Consider the following 16,199-nt stretch of genomic DNA (forward strand, 5'->3'; position numbering starts at 1 on the left):
GGAGGGTTTTTGGCATCACTGGTGTTTGGCTCTTTCTTGCTCAACCTCTTTGTTTTCCTATGGCACCTTCATCTCAGGCACAAGCCCCTGAGCACAGAGAGGCTAAAGCCAGCCTCGCCTTTCCGAGGTGCGAAGGACCTTTTCCACCAAGAGAGAGGAAGGGTCCTGGGGTAATGAAACCTTACGGGGGAGAGGTCTGGGAGGAGCTCTACTTTTTAATTACGGAAACGTTGCGCTGTTCGAGATCACCTGCTGCAGCATTATAAGTTTCTCTGTAGGCACTGTATGAGTGTGAGGGGGGCCGGGACGAGCGGCAGCCCCCCGGGGGCGGCGTGGGGCCGGGCAGCCCCTCTCCCCGCGGGGTTTGTGTCTTTAACAGGGCTGGCGGGGCGCCGGGCGGGCGGAGGCGTGGTGAGCCGGGAAGGAGCCAGTTTCCTGCTTCCCCGCTCGCAGCCGAGCGGCCGCGGCGGCGGGGGGAGGCGCTCGCCGCCCCCCATCCATCCTTCCATCTCTCCCTCCCTTTTTCCCTCCCTCCCTCCACCCATCCATCCACCCATCCATCCATCCGTCCGCTCACCCAGCCAGCCACCCCCGCCCGCCCTCCATGGGCCGGCGCGGCCGGCGCTGAGCGCCGGGAGGCAGCGCCCGGCGGCGCCCGGCTCCGCGATGAGCGGCGGGGAGGTGGTGTGCTCGGGCTGGCTCCGAAAGTCGCCGCCGGAGAAGAAGTTACGGAGATACGTAAGTCTCTGCCCACCCCATCTCATCCTTACCCCGGCCCCGGGAAAGCCGGGATCCATCCCCCCGCCTCCATCCCCGCTCCTCCGCCGCCAGCCCGGGTGCACCTGCCGCCGCCTCTCCCGGCGCCGCGGAGGCTCGGCTGGGCGGGGGTGCCCCTTGCCCGGGCGGGGAACGAGCGCTCCTGGCTCCCCGCCTCTCGGGGAAAGCGGGTGGGAGCATCCCGGAGCCCCCGGCTTGCTCCTGCCCCGGGCCGGCGCGATGGGCGGTGACGGCCGCGGCCGGAGTGGACACTCGGCGCTGGGGCCGCTCGGGCTGCGCCCCGCGGTGGCCGCGCTCACCCGGGACCTGCGACCGTCACACCCCCGCCTTTGAAGTCGTCTGTTTTAGGGGAGGCTGGGAGTACCTTGTCCCAAAGAGTAAAGGTACTAACGCATCTTGGATCTCCCCCAACACTCCCATAATAGTCGCTCTCCCCCATCCCGTGCAGGGTTCCTATTAATCATTGAACGTCCGAACCCTTTGAAGATAGCACCAGTAGCGCTTCGATAGCCTTTGTGTCGTTAGCGGCTGAGATCAAACACTTCAAAGAAGTTGTAAAAAGAGGGTCCAAATGCCAGCTCTGTCACATTCCCCACTCATTGAAAGAAATAACTGTTCTTTGCGTCCTCCGCCTGACGCTCCTGCCATGTGCCACGAGCATTAGCGCTCAGAATCCCACTGCCGTCCTATGACTCGGCACATTGCTCCCCACGATGTCCAGGGTCCCACTCCCTGACACCAGTGACCAGCCTCAGCCAGCCTTCAGATGACTGGAATGCAGCCTCTGGGAAGGGAGCTGGATGCTCTCCCTTCCTCGGGGGACACCAGCCAGATCAACCTTTGGTCCTGTTGCTTTTGCCTGTGTGCATTTGGGGAATGGCAGGCAGAACAAGTGCAGCTGGTGTCTCCCCAGTGCCTGTTATTGATTGATGGAAGCATCACTGTCTACCCTTGAGAGGGAGATGGATGTCTGTAGTCCCGTACTGCAGGCTCGAGCAGGACTGGGGTTGTGTCTGATTTGTGATGGACTGTTATTAGCCTTGCCAAAATGGGTTCAGCCCCATAGATATCAATGGTACCACATCCCTTTGCATTAGACTGTGTGTCCAGTTGCTCTTGACAATTCTTTCCTTGTGTGCCTCATGCTCTTCCAGGGAATATCAGGTTGGCACAGGGCTGAGAGGTGGAACTGCTGGGGAATCCAGTAAGGTAAACCTGAGTGTTTATGTGGGAAGTATCAACCCCCTAATGAACGTAGGTAGGCTTTGTGGGAGGTGGACAGAATGACTTTGTGCATGCTGAACTGTGGAGGATGCTTTTAGCTTAATGGAGCAAAGCACCTTCCTCCCGCAGAAATCAACTAATTGCTGATCCTGAGTCACCAATGGCCTTAACTCATCAAACATCATTAGCTCCCCAGCATCTGCCCCATGAAAGGGCGCTCACATCACTGTCTGAATATCCAGCCTGTGCTCTGGCATTCCAGCAAGAGCTGAATAAATCTGCTAAATGCTCTACATGGAGGGTGTGACACGCCAGCGGTTAGTGCTAATTATCGATGTGCATAAGAGTGCTTTTCATCCACATACATCCCAAAGTGCTTTGCAAGCCACCTATGTTTTCAAAACATCCTCACTGCCCCAAGAGGAAATGCAGCCATGCTGAGATGTGCCCAGCCATCCCACGCAGCCTCGGCGGGGCAGGAAGCGATGCTTGGCAGATGTCACTCGAGGGGATCTCTGCGCTGAAGCGGTCCCGGCGCTGTGGTCAGTGGGACTTCCCTTCCAGTCACACCAGTTGCACCAGCTTCCTGCATCAGTGGCTGGATTTGAAAGTGTTGGCCTTTAGCTTGGACTGTGTCTCACTTGGTGGTGCCTCGTCCCTTTGCTTTTTCATGCATTATTATTGATACTGTGTTTATGTAGCTGTGGTGTGCATTTAGGGTGTTGGTGTGTGGGTCAGGCTCTCCTCGAGTGTAGCTCAGAGCAGCTTGCTTGTCCAGAGCCTAAGGGTGATGGCTTTCCTCCTGTAAAACCTGCCTTTGTCCACAATAAACCCACATGGCTGGACTTTGGTTTTTGTGCACAAAAGACGGTTTATGCCAGCTTTTGTATGGCCTCAAAGGGAAGGTGCTGAATCGCTGGCTTTGCCACTTTCCTTATGCCTTCAGTTTATGTTCTGCTTTGAGATCTCAGAGGAGAAATCTCAGGCTGCAGGATGCTGCTAATGGGGTTTGAAGTTCCTGCTCTGGCTGTATTGACACAGGGGAGAGGATAGATTTATTTTTCCTTTGACAAGTGCATTTCAAATGTATGTGTCTGCACATGGGTGTGTTGCTAACGCTATCCTTGAAGTGCTGTGCTTTTATAAGCCTGGTTTTGTTTTGCTTTTATTTTTCAAGGAGATCTGTGGCAAGAAAGGAAAATACTGAATTTTCTCTCTGACTTCCACCCAGGGTGGTTGGGAAAGGGGACTCTTCTCCACACCTGATCTGTGTGGCATTAATCTGCATTTACAGCAGTGCCTGCTCTGTTTCACTTCAGAGGATTGTGTTTATGTGAGATTGTGAGACCTATTTGTACAACGCTCTGGGAAATATTAGTGTTGTGAGTTTCTTTTCTGTTGAGGGACATTCAAATGATCAAATGATGACTGCTTAAAGATTGAGACAAAGTGTGCCTTTTTTCAGCCTCATAACTGCAGACAGGGGTGCATGTAGACTCTGGGCAGTTTGGCTGTAAATGCTACTGTAATATTGATAATAAAACCTAAGCAAACAATTGAAGGTCAAAAGTAATTGAAGTACCAAAATACCACTTTTCACCTCTGCTCTGCTTGGGACATCAAACTCCCTCATCCTCATGCTTAATTGCTTTTTTTCAGACAAACACTTCTTGTACATTCATAGAATGGTTTGGGTTGGAAGAGAGGTTTAAATTCATCTATCCCAATCCCCTGGCAATAAGCAGGGACATCTTCATCTAGACCCCAGGTTCCTCAGAGCCCTGTCCAGCCTGGCCTTGTATATTTCCAGGGATGGAGCATCCACCACCTCTCTGGGCAACCTGTGCCAGCGGCTCACCAACCCCATTTAAAAAAATTTTCTTCCTCATATCTGGATCTGAATCTACCCTCTTTCAGTTTAAAACCATTGTCCCATGTCCTGTTGCTACAGACCCTATTAAAAATCCTGTTCCTACCTTTTGCCTCTCTGACTTTCATGCATGAAAGGGTCTCCTTGTACACAGCCACAAAGCACAGAACTGTCTTTTAATTCTCCTTCTGGCTCCTCCTTAAAGCACATGTGAAAAATTAAAAAAAAAAAAAAATAGTCCCTAAATAAAACCCTGGGCTTTAGTTGTGTGACCAGCCAGCCGAGACCAGGGCATGTTGTGCTGGTCCTGTACTGACTCACTGTCTCCTGGTCCTCTCCTGCTGGACGTGCCTGTCTGTTGTCTCCTGTGTGAGACGTGGGTTTGGAGCAGTGTTTTGTGTCTGTCCGCTGCCCGGCACGATGGGCTCGGGGCTGGACTGTCTGGCAGGGAAGCACTGTGAAAAACAAGTGCTGTCGTAGAGCAGCTCAGCTCCCTATCGTTAGATCAGTGTGCTCTGCCTGCTCATTTATGTGCCATGAAGTCAGAGTATTTTCTGTCTGGCTGAGATGTATGTCTGCAGTTCTGACTAAAACAAAAGCTTCTCATCGTGTGCCGGTTGTACAGTCCTCTAGTGCTGTGGGTTTCGGTTTTTTTTTCTCCCAGCTGGTTTATCTGGGTTTGTCCTTGTGCATCAGTTTCGTTCTTACATCAAGCAAAAGCAGTTTAATCAAGGTCATTGGAAGAGCTGCTCCTCTCTGATGGGACAAGCGAGAAGAGGTTAAAGGGCTGATTTACTGATTGCAGCCCTGTTCCTAGGGGCAACTCTTTGATGAAGGGCTTATTTTGGTTCCTGAAGTAGATCCTTCATATCCCACCTCAAAATGCATTGTGAGGATGTCTTCCTTAAATGAGAATGTGGGATATGGACTGAAGTAGGACCGTTATTGCAGGGTTGTCATAGGCTGTCAAGTAGTGGAGATGCCAGGTGGAGTTTGGCACAGTGCTGATTGGGATGAAATTTTATAGGAGGGAGAAGAAAGAACATCTCTCTATTCTGCAGCAAAGAACAAAAGATAGGTATTGTGCAAAATTATCTCCTTTTTTCTGTCTTCTCTCTAAGGAGTTTTAATCAGTCACTCCCATGCTCAGCTGTGCCATGCCTCATTCGGGAGCTCTACCCATTAACAAAAATAGGAAACAGTTGCAGACATGCCAGAGAAAAGCACCAAAAATTGAGCAAAGATATAGAAAACAGAAAGACTGAAAGAAATGGGGTTGTTTGGGGATGAGAGGCCTGAGAGGAGAAATAACAGTCCTGGAGTATGCCAGAGGTGGCTGTGAAGGGGAAGGGGGCGAACTGTTCTACATGGCTGGTGATTGGAGGCCAAGAAATGCTGAGCTTGAGCTGCAGCAAGGGAAACAAGTGTAGGAAAAACTTCCTAACCTCTGATTGCCAGAGGAGTGGAGCAGTGGAACAGATGGTTTGGGATGGGCTTGGAGTCTCCATCGTGGCAGTTCTGAAGTGCAGGTTGGCCAAACTCCACTTCAGAGAGCTGAATCTGTTTAGAGGCAGTGGAATAAATTTGACAAATTCTCCAGAAGTTCCTTCCAGTGCTGCTTTGGGTGAATTTATGGGTTTTGAGCCTGGATGCAGGGAGGGGTAGCTGAGAGGCTTAAGGGCACTGATTATGTCACCTGGATCTCCTGATGGGACTCAAGGAAGTCCTCTGACAAGTTCTTTGTAGAAAGTTTTGATTGCACTGAAACTCCATGAGTTTGCACTTATTCCATCTGTCAGAGTGCCTTGCTGCGCCCTGCTCCTCCCATGTAATCTCCCAGCTTGATCCCAAAAGACCATCATATATTTTAGCTATTGTAATCTGCCCAATGATTCACAGGAGGGATGAACACTTGCTCCACCAGAGAAGGTTTTGCAGGTCAGGGGTGCATTTTGCTTGCAAAGGCAGTGCCTGCCAGCACTCCTGCTACACCAGCTCTCTTGTGCAATGCTGCACAAAGGTCCCACTCTCTAACTCGTTTCTCTGCTGCATCATTGCTGATGAGTCAAAACACACGACCTCTTCCCTACAAGAGGGGAAGAGGTCCTACCCCCTCCGTTTGGGGTAATTTTTTGAGTGTGGGGCTGCATTCCTTTGCCCACTGTAGCATTTTCTGGAAACAGCCAGGTGGTGATGTATTGTCATGATGATAATTGTGATCTAGTAAGAGGCAGATACTTGAGGGATGGTTGTGGGAACAATGGAGTCAAACTCTTGATTGTAGAAAGTGTCAAGATAAGGAGCAACAACCACAACCCAGATTTGAAGGCTCAGGTTGGGTCTTTGGAATGCCCCTCCAATAAGAGGGTCATGGTGCAAAGGAACAGGTTCCTAGAGAGGTTGCAGGGTCTCAGTCTTTGGAGGTTTTCGAGACTAGGCTAGAGAAAATTCCAGATGACCTGATCTAATGACACCTCAAATGTCAAATCAGCAAGCCTGGACTAGAAACCTCCTGAGGTGCCTCTAACCCAACATTTCTTACACCTCTGTAAGGTGCAACATGGAGCCATGAATCTCAGAAGCAGTAGAGCTGTTGTAGCCCAGCTCACTGTGAAGGTGGACAGTCTTTGTTTTGTTTGTTGCCAACACACGTGTTGGGGCAGCTCTTCAGCTGCTGAAACCCAAACTGGTTTGGCTAGGGCTAACCTGTGTGTGTTCTGAGGCATTGCATCAATTGAGGTGGACATGCCCACAGAGGTAAGGAGTCCGTCTGTTGTGTGGGAGGGTGAAGCTGGTGTATTTTTCTGCTACTTTGGCTTTGCTCACACAGCTTGAGTGAATCCTTAGCTATCTGTCATGACTTCAGTGTTGGCTGATTGTCTTGGCAGTCCATGGTGGATATAAAAGATTAATGGTTGCAAAGCACAGGTTGAACTTAAGAAAGACAAACAGTACTTAGGGAAAGTGTGCGAGGAAGACAGCTTTGTTTCTCTTTGAAAGAGAGCAGAAGTGACACTGAAACAATTTTTTTCCCCTTTTTCTTTTAGCAACTATCAGATGGAAGACATGATGCAAAAGTGTTTACCAGACCGAAGCTCATAATTTATACTAGTGACTCAAAGGCAGAACAAAAATTATTTATCTGTATTTCAGTAGCAGCTGAAGCGACTGGGGCTCCACGTGCTGTGTTTAGGGAGACCACATCTGCCAGGAAAGGTCTGGTCTGATGGGGAAACCAAGGCACAGAGCAAGTCAGTGATTTGGCTGCACTTGTGTTCAGGGTCATTCTCACAGCTGGAAAGTCACCTTGGCTTTATGGTTTCTACCTGAGCCAGGGGCTTCCGAGCTGCTCGCAAGCTGCTGAGGATGTGTGAAGCTGTGGAAATGGATTGCAGCTAGTCCAGAGAAGTACATTATACATCTCTCAGGGATTTGGATGATGAGGCTGCCAAGGTCATCAAGGGTCTCTCTGAGATGAGTTGACCCAAAAGGTTTGGAAATTACTGCTTTTAATATAAATGGCCCTTCCTTTCAGTAATCATTTCAAGTCTTTAAACTCTTAGTTTCCTATCATAATGCTTAGGTGGATCTTTCAGCACCTTACAGTGGTGACAAAATGTATCTCAGGAGGTGGAGGAAATGAGAGAGAGTTTTTTATTTACTTCAGGGTGCCTGGAGAGCAGCAGTAGAGCTAAGGGACATTTTGCTGCCGTTCTGTGTAGCTTCTCCACCTTGCTGCCAAGTGAAACCAGCTTTGTGGTTATCATGTGGTTATCATGGGTTAAACCTCAGCGAATTGGCACTGAATGTGGGAGGCTCTGCAGATGCAGCCAGTGCAGATCATGGCTGGTGACTGATCTTTAGTGGGCCTCTACTGGTCTCAGTCTCAGGGCCAGTGCTCTTCAACATCTTAAAAAATTACTTGGGTGCAGGACTCAAAGGGATACTAAGTAACTTTGTTGATGATAATAAGTTGGGAGGAGCTGTTGACTCCCTCCAAGGCAGAGAGGCCCTACAGAGAGATCTGGGCAGATTAGAGGTCTGGGCAGTCACAACCATATGAAGTTCAACAAGGGAAAGTACCAGATTCTGCACCTGTCGTGGGGCAACCCTGGGTGTATGGGCAGCCTGGGGAGTGAGATTCTGGAGAGCGGTGCCAGGAAAGGGACCTGGGGGTCCTGGTGGACAGCAAGTTGAATGTGAGCCAGCAGTGCCCTGGCAGCCGACTCTGAGCAAGGGAGGGCATTGTCCTGCTCTGCTGTGCACTGGGGCAGCCTCACCTCGAGGGCTGGGGGCAGTTTTGGGTGCCAGTGTATGAAAGATACAAAGCCGTTGGAGAGTGCCCAGAGGAGAAGCACCAGGATGTGAAGACTCTGAAGGGGAAGCCTTATGAGGAGCAGCTCAGGATATTTGGGTTGTTCAGCCTGGAGAACAGGAGACTGAGGAGGGGAGACCTCACTGTGGTCTGCAGCTGCTGTGGAAGCTGAGGGGCAGACACTGATCTCTGCTCTGTGGTGACCAGTGACAGGACTGAGTGAACGGCATGAAGCTGTGTCAGGGAAAGTTTAGGCTGGGTATTAGGAAAGGGTTCTTCACCCAGAGGGTGGTTGGGCACTGGAGCAGGCTCCCCAGGGAAGTGCTCACAGCACCAAGCTTGGCAGAGTTCAAGAACCATTTGGACAATGCTCTTGGGCACAGGGTGTGTCCTGTGCAGGGCGAGGGACTGGACTTCAGTGATGCCTGTGGGCCCCTTTCAGCTCAGGATCTTCTGTAATTCTATGATCACTTTTCTTTCTTATTTGTGATTAGTGATGGAAAAAACAAATATTCATCGTGTGGATTCACAAAAAACAGACCTGAGACTGTAAGAAGAGATCCAGACCATTTGCATGCTGCCACAGTTGCACCAAGGCGCGCCTGCCACGACCTTGCGATGCTCAGAGAGGATTTCCTCAAGGTCAGCGTGCCAGCCTGCACGGTGCCATCGTATATGTGCCATCAGGCATATCTAGTCACACAGCAACTTAAATACGTGCTGTGTTTAAGTAGAAAATCTTTAAAAATATTTTAAAAGCAGCTTTGGTAAAAAAAAAATTGTTCTTAGCTGTCTTTAGCCTGCAAGCTGTGCCTTTGAAGGACAGGAGGAAAATCTGAGTGCTGGAAGCATATGTTTCTTGCTGTGTAAGATAGCCAGCAGTGCCTGTTTCTCCATTGAATCTGGACTAAATCCAGCAACCTGGGAAAGGGGGGAGCTGATTTCATCTCTGGATTTGTGTTTTCATATTTGGTTCCTATTTTTTTGCTGAGTTCCTGTGCACTTTTCCTGGAGAAGGTTCTGATTTGGGAAATCTTGCATCAGCCTGGTTGTCTGCATTACACTAATGCCTAGAAATGAACTTCTCCATCCAAATGTGAATATTCTCGCCCCAAAATGATGCGTGCTCAGGGTAGAAAGTTCTCTCTTGGGTCAGAAATGGAACATTTTTATTTATAGTTTAAATCTGGTTTTGAGGCAGGACCAATTGAGTGCAGCTCTTAGACTTTTCTGTATTAAGTGTTCAGATTGCTTCTTCTTTTCTGTTGCTTCAAAAGCTTTTCTGTCTCTGCCTACTCCAGACTCCACATGGCCTCTGAGTTTTTAAATGCTGTATGTTTGTTCTCTCTATTACAGAAATAATAATCTATTGACAGAAATGAATATCTATTGACTGAACTATCTTCTGGTTGGTTTCTTTAAAAATTATTGTTTATTCTTTCTTTTGCTTCCCCTTGCCTTTTGGACACATTCAAACTATTTCCATCGTGTCTTCTGGATTGAAGATACTGTCCTAATAGCATTTCAGTACTTGTTATGCATCTTATTCCATTTAAACCTGGTATTTTCCAAAGGCATTTGCTTTGGAAGGCATTTAGACATTTCTTTGGTGGAGTTCCAGGTCCCGCATCCATATGGTAAGATGGAAATAACATTTTGAGTCAAAGATTTGCGGTCTTCTGAATTTCATGGATTTTCAGTGATTAAGTTTTGCTGGTGATCCCAGCTGCTGCCTCACCCATTCTGGTTCCTCACTGACCTTCAGAGCAAGCCAGTGGACTTTCTTGTGGCTGCCAAAAGTTGCAAGTTGACTTGCTAAATCCACTTTCAACCAGGGATTATGTCTCGTTTCCAAAAGTGACTAGTAAGCCTTCATTTCTCTCCTCTCTACTGGAGACTCTGGGGTGTCTTTTAAACTTCCAGCTTTGAAGAGCTGTGTTGCACGTACATGGGAGCTTTGGTACCGTGTGTTCCTGTAGAACTGGGCAGTGCTTTTGTTTGTCTGCATTTGTTTAATCTCATAATACTTTCAGTAACAATGCTTAATGGTGTTATTAGTCATTGCTACCGATCTGTTCTTCAGATCTTCACCCACTTTGTTATTTAAGGATCTTTTGCCACTTTTTTTGTTTATTTGTAGGGAGAAGTATGTGGTTTTACTGCTCTCTGGATGCTCTTGGCTTGAAACTGTGCCCCATGGAAAAGACATGGAAAAGAGAAGGTTGGCTGTGCAATTCAACTTGGGGTTTCGGTAGTTGCCTCTCCATTTAAAAGTCTCCCTTACCACTCCTATAGAAGCCACATCAGCAATTCCAGATCTCCTTTCTTCTCACACTTCTTGCCCACAGATTCTTTGTTTGAGAGCAATCCAGCACAGGAAGGGGCAAGCGTAACAAACCATAGAATCACAGAATTGCAGTGGTTTGGGTTGGAGGCAACCTTAAAGATCATCTAATTCCAACCCCCTGCCATGGGCAGGGACAGCTTCCACTAGACCAGGTTGCTCAGAGCCTCATCCAGCCTGGCCTGGAACACTTCAGGGATGGAGCATCTACAGCTTTCCTGAGCAACCTGTTCCAGTGCCTCACCACCCTCACAGGAAAGAATTTCTTCCTAACGTCTAAGATAAATTTCTTCTCTTTTGATTTAAAACTCAACCCCCTTTTCTATCACTATCTGCCTGTGTAACAACTCCCTCTTTTTTATAAGCTCCCTTTAAGTACTAGAAGGCCACAAAGAGGTCTCCCCAGAGCCTTCTCTTCTCCAAGCCCCTTCCATAAATGTCCCTCTGTAAATGCCCCTTCTTGATTGACAGCATAAATCAGCCACTCTACTTCCATGCCATCAACTGCACACAGCTTCTTTGATTCTGGGTCACTGTGTTGTTTCTAAATAGCTCCCTCCAGATAGGAAGCTCCCAAGAAAACCTCGTTTGCTTTGACCCAGGAAGAATCGATGACTTGAGGCCTCTGTTCTGCCCCGTCTCGCCTTCCCTGCCTGCCTCGCCCACTGCCCACCACACGTAATGTCAGGCTGGAGTTTCCAGCGGGCTGTGGGGAACAGAGGAGCTCATTGTTTCGGGGGTCAGGGCACAGGGCCAGGGTGGCAGGAGAGAGGGGCGCAGAGCTGGCAGCTGAGCCCTGCTGCTACCTCCAGCATGGCCTCATGTTATCCATAGGGGCAGCCATGCAGACAGTGGGCACTCTGTGATCACGGCTCCTTAAAGCCTTTGAGGGAGAGGAATAAATAAATAATATCAATGAAAGGAAAGAAAAGAAGAGATGCTGAAGGTATGGGGTGTACAGACTGACAGGGCTCCTTTTATCTGTCCTGGCCAGAAGGAGATGCTGAGAAATGATGTAGGCTCAAGGGTTCAAAATTGGCATTTGAGGTTTTATCTGTTCAGGTCCTTCTCTGAGCCCTCTGTGTGCATGCAGTGAGGCAGGACAGGGAGCAGGAAGTTTTCCTGCCAGCAATCAGGACTTTATCCTGCAGCAATGTGTGTGTGGGTGGACCCCTGACACCAGCGTCTTTGGAGATGGGTGATGAGAGTGATTAGGAGCCTGGGAAAACTTTACACAACAGCCTCCAAAGCAGCAAAGGACAGCCACCTTCCAAGGAAAGTGAACAAGAAAGTGCCCTGATAAAAGTCCTCAGGGCTGCTGTCTGTGCAGAGGGGGGACAGCATTTCAGCTTGGCTTGTGGGATTCTGATGGGAGCACCCCAGGATCCTTCTTCGGGAAGTGGCCCAAAGCATTTTGCACATCACCAAAGAGAGTGAGGTTCCATCCCATCTTGGAACCCACTCTTGGAGAGGCGGGATTTGTGCTTGGGAGAGGTGACCAGATGCGTCTGACCCCTTGGCATCAAATGCAGAAGGGGAGCAGGTCACAGATGTTGAAGCTTATAAGATCTTTTTGTTTCTTCATCCTTCAGCAAGTTCTGCCTCTGCTGTTGATGTGCCATTGGGGAGAAGTTGCCTCCTCCTACCAACTCAGAATTTGCACCTTATAAAGTAGATGAGATAAATAATGTGAATATCTGCAATTTTAGAATTCAATAGCACAAAGGAAACACTGGAAAGGAACAAAATTGTTATTTTGAGGTTTAAAGCAGTTAGAGTTGAGGATGGATCTTTACAAGAGATAGGGCTCTTTCCTCTTCCTTTTTAGTGAGTTTCCACCTGTAATGGGAAGTGCATTGGTCCAAGATTAGCTAGATCCAGCACCATAGCCAAAGAGTTGCTCCCAAAGCCATTTTCAGCCACTGCCTCACACTCCCTCCAAAGTCAACCCAAGGGAGGGAGGGCCTGAAGGGACCAGGCCGTTGCCTCAAACGCTTGCAAAACATGTTGGCTGAGGCTTCAACTGGGAATCAATCAGTACACTCTTTTAAGCATCAAATCAGTACAGCCAGCTGGCATGCAGATGGGCTGATGTATCGTGCTGTCGCAGGGAGGTGCGTTGAGGAGCAAGATTTGAAGACACAGAGTCATGTGGAGAAAAAGGTTGCCTGCAAGATTTATTTGTCTGGGGTTTTTTAATACTGAAGGTGTCTCGCGTGCAGCAGAAGGCAGAGCATGTCACAGGTTGGTGTCATGGACAGTGCTTCACAAAATACTCCTCTGTGCTCAGGAGTATGTGTTAGATCTTCACTTGGAGTTGGCAATGAGTTTGTCTTGGGCCTCATGGATTGCTCTGGGCTGGGACAGAAAAAGGGACATAAAGCAAATCGTGACTTGTGCAATGTTGAGGTTGTTCATGAGGCTTTTTTATGAGTACTTGGTTAAGTAGGGTTTTTCAGGACAATGTTCTGTTGGTGATTTTTCTCTGTCCATCCTGCTTCTTGGGAGAGTCTGCCATGACCAACTCAGTGCTGTTAAATGTTGTGATTAGGGCATGTGGGGTGAAGTGTGGACCTGCTGCTCTGACACGCTTGGAAATTCAGACAGAATTGAGCTGTTGAATACCACTTGGGAAGGACAAGCTTCAAGATTTGCATTTGAAATTAAGAAGAGCTTTTTAAGCCTGTTCTTTGCATTTCTTTGTACCTGGAGCCTCCCACTAACCAACTGTAGCTCAGGTTGTGGAGGAAGGTGAGAAGCCAGAATGACATGTTTGGGGTTTATGTGTGTGTGCACATTGCTGTGCACATTGTTGCTGAGTCAGCTGTATTTTAGGTATGGTTCAACTCTGCTTTGTCAATGTGAAAGGACCTCGTCAAAATCTTGGATTTCCTTCCTTCAGAGCATGGGAGACTTTTGACCTGTTATATGTATTTAAAACAAAAAAAAACCGCAAACCAAACCAAACAAAACCCCAAAGAATTCTGGTTGATAGAAAACAAGACACCAAAGCACAATCAGAAATGTGGCTCTGGTGCTCTTCAAGTTGTAACTTAAGACATTCATTCCTGGTCAGTATATATTCCTGGATATTATCATATCTGCTTCTTCTGTTTTCTCACCTTTATCCTTTTTGTGACCAAAGCCCAGTGGTGAGGCCTGACTTGGGTTCATTTTCTTTCCCCCAAGCTTTGGTCCTTACACTTTGAACTCTCTCTAATACTCATACACCTACCCTGAATATTCCATGGTCTTGGCATTGTAACACTGAGATGGGTTGTAAACACAAATTGTTTTAGCTTTGCACATCCCAACAGAGCAAAGAGTTGGCACAAGAGGTTGGACACTCAGTGAGATTCTAACCTTTCCACCCAGGTTGCTTACTGGATATTGGATCTTTACTGACCCTGCCTTATAAATAGGAAATATCTCAGGGGTGCAACGAGTCTATCACAGAGCTGGGAACCAGACACCAGCATCCTTCAGTCTCATCTTTGTCTTCCCATCCCTAAGCTGTATCAGTCCCTGCAGTCTCGTGCTGAGAAATTCCAGGTTTCCCGAGCCAAGTTCACTTGCACGTGCCTTGCCGTGAAGTTCATCGGATAAGGTTGGGAGTGAATTCAGCCTGTTTAAAAACTCAGTCCAGCTGCCAGACAGGAAAACCTGATGAGCGGAAAGTCAGTCAGACGTGGGAAAGGAGGGGGAAAAGGTGAGCGGTTGTTGTGTGCTGGGCAGGGTGTTTGTGCCAAAATTGGAGGATTTACTCTGTTTTGGGAGTACACACGTGGCAGGGCACATGGGTGAGCTCAGCTGGGTAATAAGAATAAATCTGCTCTGCTTTTGAGAGGCTGGGGCTGAAACATGGTGTAATAGTGATGTGTATAATTTTGTACGGTGAGACAGTCATTTACTGTGCTGTTTCGGCCATCAGCACAACAGCTAGAGGCTGTTAAGATAATTTAGTGGAGGTTTGTGGTTATAAAAACATTTCCATCATGACTGAGGATTCTAATAGAAATTAAATTCAGCCAAGGGGGTTTTAGAATTTTTTTTTTTTTTTGTTGTTGCATACTCCCCAGTGTTTCTGTTTTGATTTATTAATCCTAAGGAATAAGCTGAGGGATGGCGACTAAATGTTTTTTAATGTATAAAATAGGAGTTGTTAAAGGGAAAAAAAACCCCAACACTGGATGTTGCAATTAATTTAGTATAATCTAGTTGTTCAGCAGGGGGGCTCTGGGGTGTCCTGCTCTTGGCTGCTGGTTCTACAGACATGTTTGGTAATGTGAAAAGCTATTGTAATGCAATTCTTTGTTATATACATGTTTTTCACTTGGAGTGTTTTGGGTACAAGACAAAATAGTCTTCTCCATCCATCTTGGCTTCACACAGGATTAGTTGTTCAGAATTAAGAACCGATTTTTGAAATTTAAACACAACTGCATCCAGGTGTCCAGGAGCCCACATATCAGCTCAGGATATCAGTAAAATCCTGTGGGATGTTAGCCCTGGACTTCCAGCCATGTCCTGCATCCATACAAAATCCCTCTTCCACCGCTGAGAACAAGGAGTGTGAGCAGTGTGGTGTGCTGTGGGAATGCCTCAGCTCTCCCATTCTGCTGTCTTGATCCAGATAATAACAACAAAAAGTTTGAAGGCTTAGTTTGGAATTGGATAGCTCTCCAAAAATAGGCTCTCCCTGAAGATATCTCCTACTTCCTGCTGGGCAGGAAAAGCTGTGCTGGCAGCCTATGCTCTGGGATATTTAGGCACCTTCTGGAGCCTAAAGCATGAAGGAATGCAAAATAATAGAGGAAATCAGTTGAACTTGTTAAATTTCAGAATAGCATTTGGTTTGTGATTCAAAAAGTGTTCTCCCCCACGCTCTTCCTGCATAAAAAGGCACTTGAGCCAAACCCCAATATTTACAAATACTTTTGAGATCTTCCAGGTGCTGGAGCTCAAAAGTATTTGAGTTCTTCCAGGCTAGACCCTTTTTCTCAGAATAACAGACCTTGGCTTGAATGCCTCTGAAAACCGTGGACCCCAAACAGGTCCCTGTGCATGCAGAGCTGTATTGGCTCCAGCTGTGTCTTCATGTGTTCAGGACTGGGGGAAGGAGTTAGGTAAAAAAAGTCCTCTAGAACAACAAACTTCTGTTATTTTGTTGCACTGAAAGGCCTCTGAACATCTCAGGGAATAGCTGGTACCATCAGGTGTATCTTAGGAGTTTGTCACCAGGAGCGTCATCTCCCGTCACCTTTGGGTCGATGGGCTCAGCACAGGGGTGGCAGGCACAGAGGTTTCCTCTGCACAGCGCTCTGCAGGCTGTGTGTCTTGGTACCCTCTTCTGTCCATTTGATTTGGTCTTCCTTTCTCCTTTTCACGTGAAGTGTAACCTTTAGGGGGTTGTCAGCAGGAACACTCTTTTCCCAGCGCATGACTTGTATTTTGGTCACTGAGCACCTGGTTTTATGGCACTGAGTGGAGCTGCCTCTGTAAGTCCATCTTAAGATGAGTAGGAATGAGCGCAGAAAGGCTGACATGGCCATCCCCATGTGTTGCAGAGAATCCAGAAATCCAGCTCAACCTCTGCCTGGACACAGCCATGCTGTGAGGAGCAAATCCCATTCCAAGCAGGACTCCACAAAACCAAGGCTAAAATTTTA

General features: G+C 47.9%; 1 protein-coding gene across 5 annotated transcripts in view; it reads left to right on the plus strand.

Annotated features, from left to right (window-relative positions):
* The first annotated feature begins 458 nt into the window (after positions 1-458).
* The window catches only part of GAB2 (GRB2 associated binding protein 2), a 93,420-nt gene continuing 77,679 nt past the window's right edge, over positions 459-16,199 (plus strand). For 4 of the 5 annotated variants that reach the window (XM_064720176.1, XM_064720184.1, XM_064720193.1 and 1 more), the window contains exon 1: positions 459-738. In XM_064720176.1, coding sequence (XP_064576246.1) covers positions 667-738 — 72 coding nt within the window. In that variant the 5' untranslated portion in view covers positions 459-666. Of the gene's footprint in view, positions 739-10,330; positions 10,408-16,199 lie in introns of those variants that run through there. The other variant, XM_064720212.1, reaches the window with a different exon arrangement.

The sequence above is a fragment of the Zonotrichia leucophrys genome, chromosome 1 (assembly GCF_028769735.1).
Source record: "Zonotrichia leucophrys gambelii isolate GWCS_2022_RI chromosome 1, RI_Zleu_2.0, whole genome shotgun sequence".
In the NCBI taxonomy this organism is placed as follows: Eukaryota; Metazoa; Chordata; class Aves; order Passeriformes; family Passerellidae; genus Zonotrichia; species Zonotrichia leucophrys.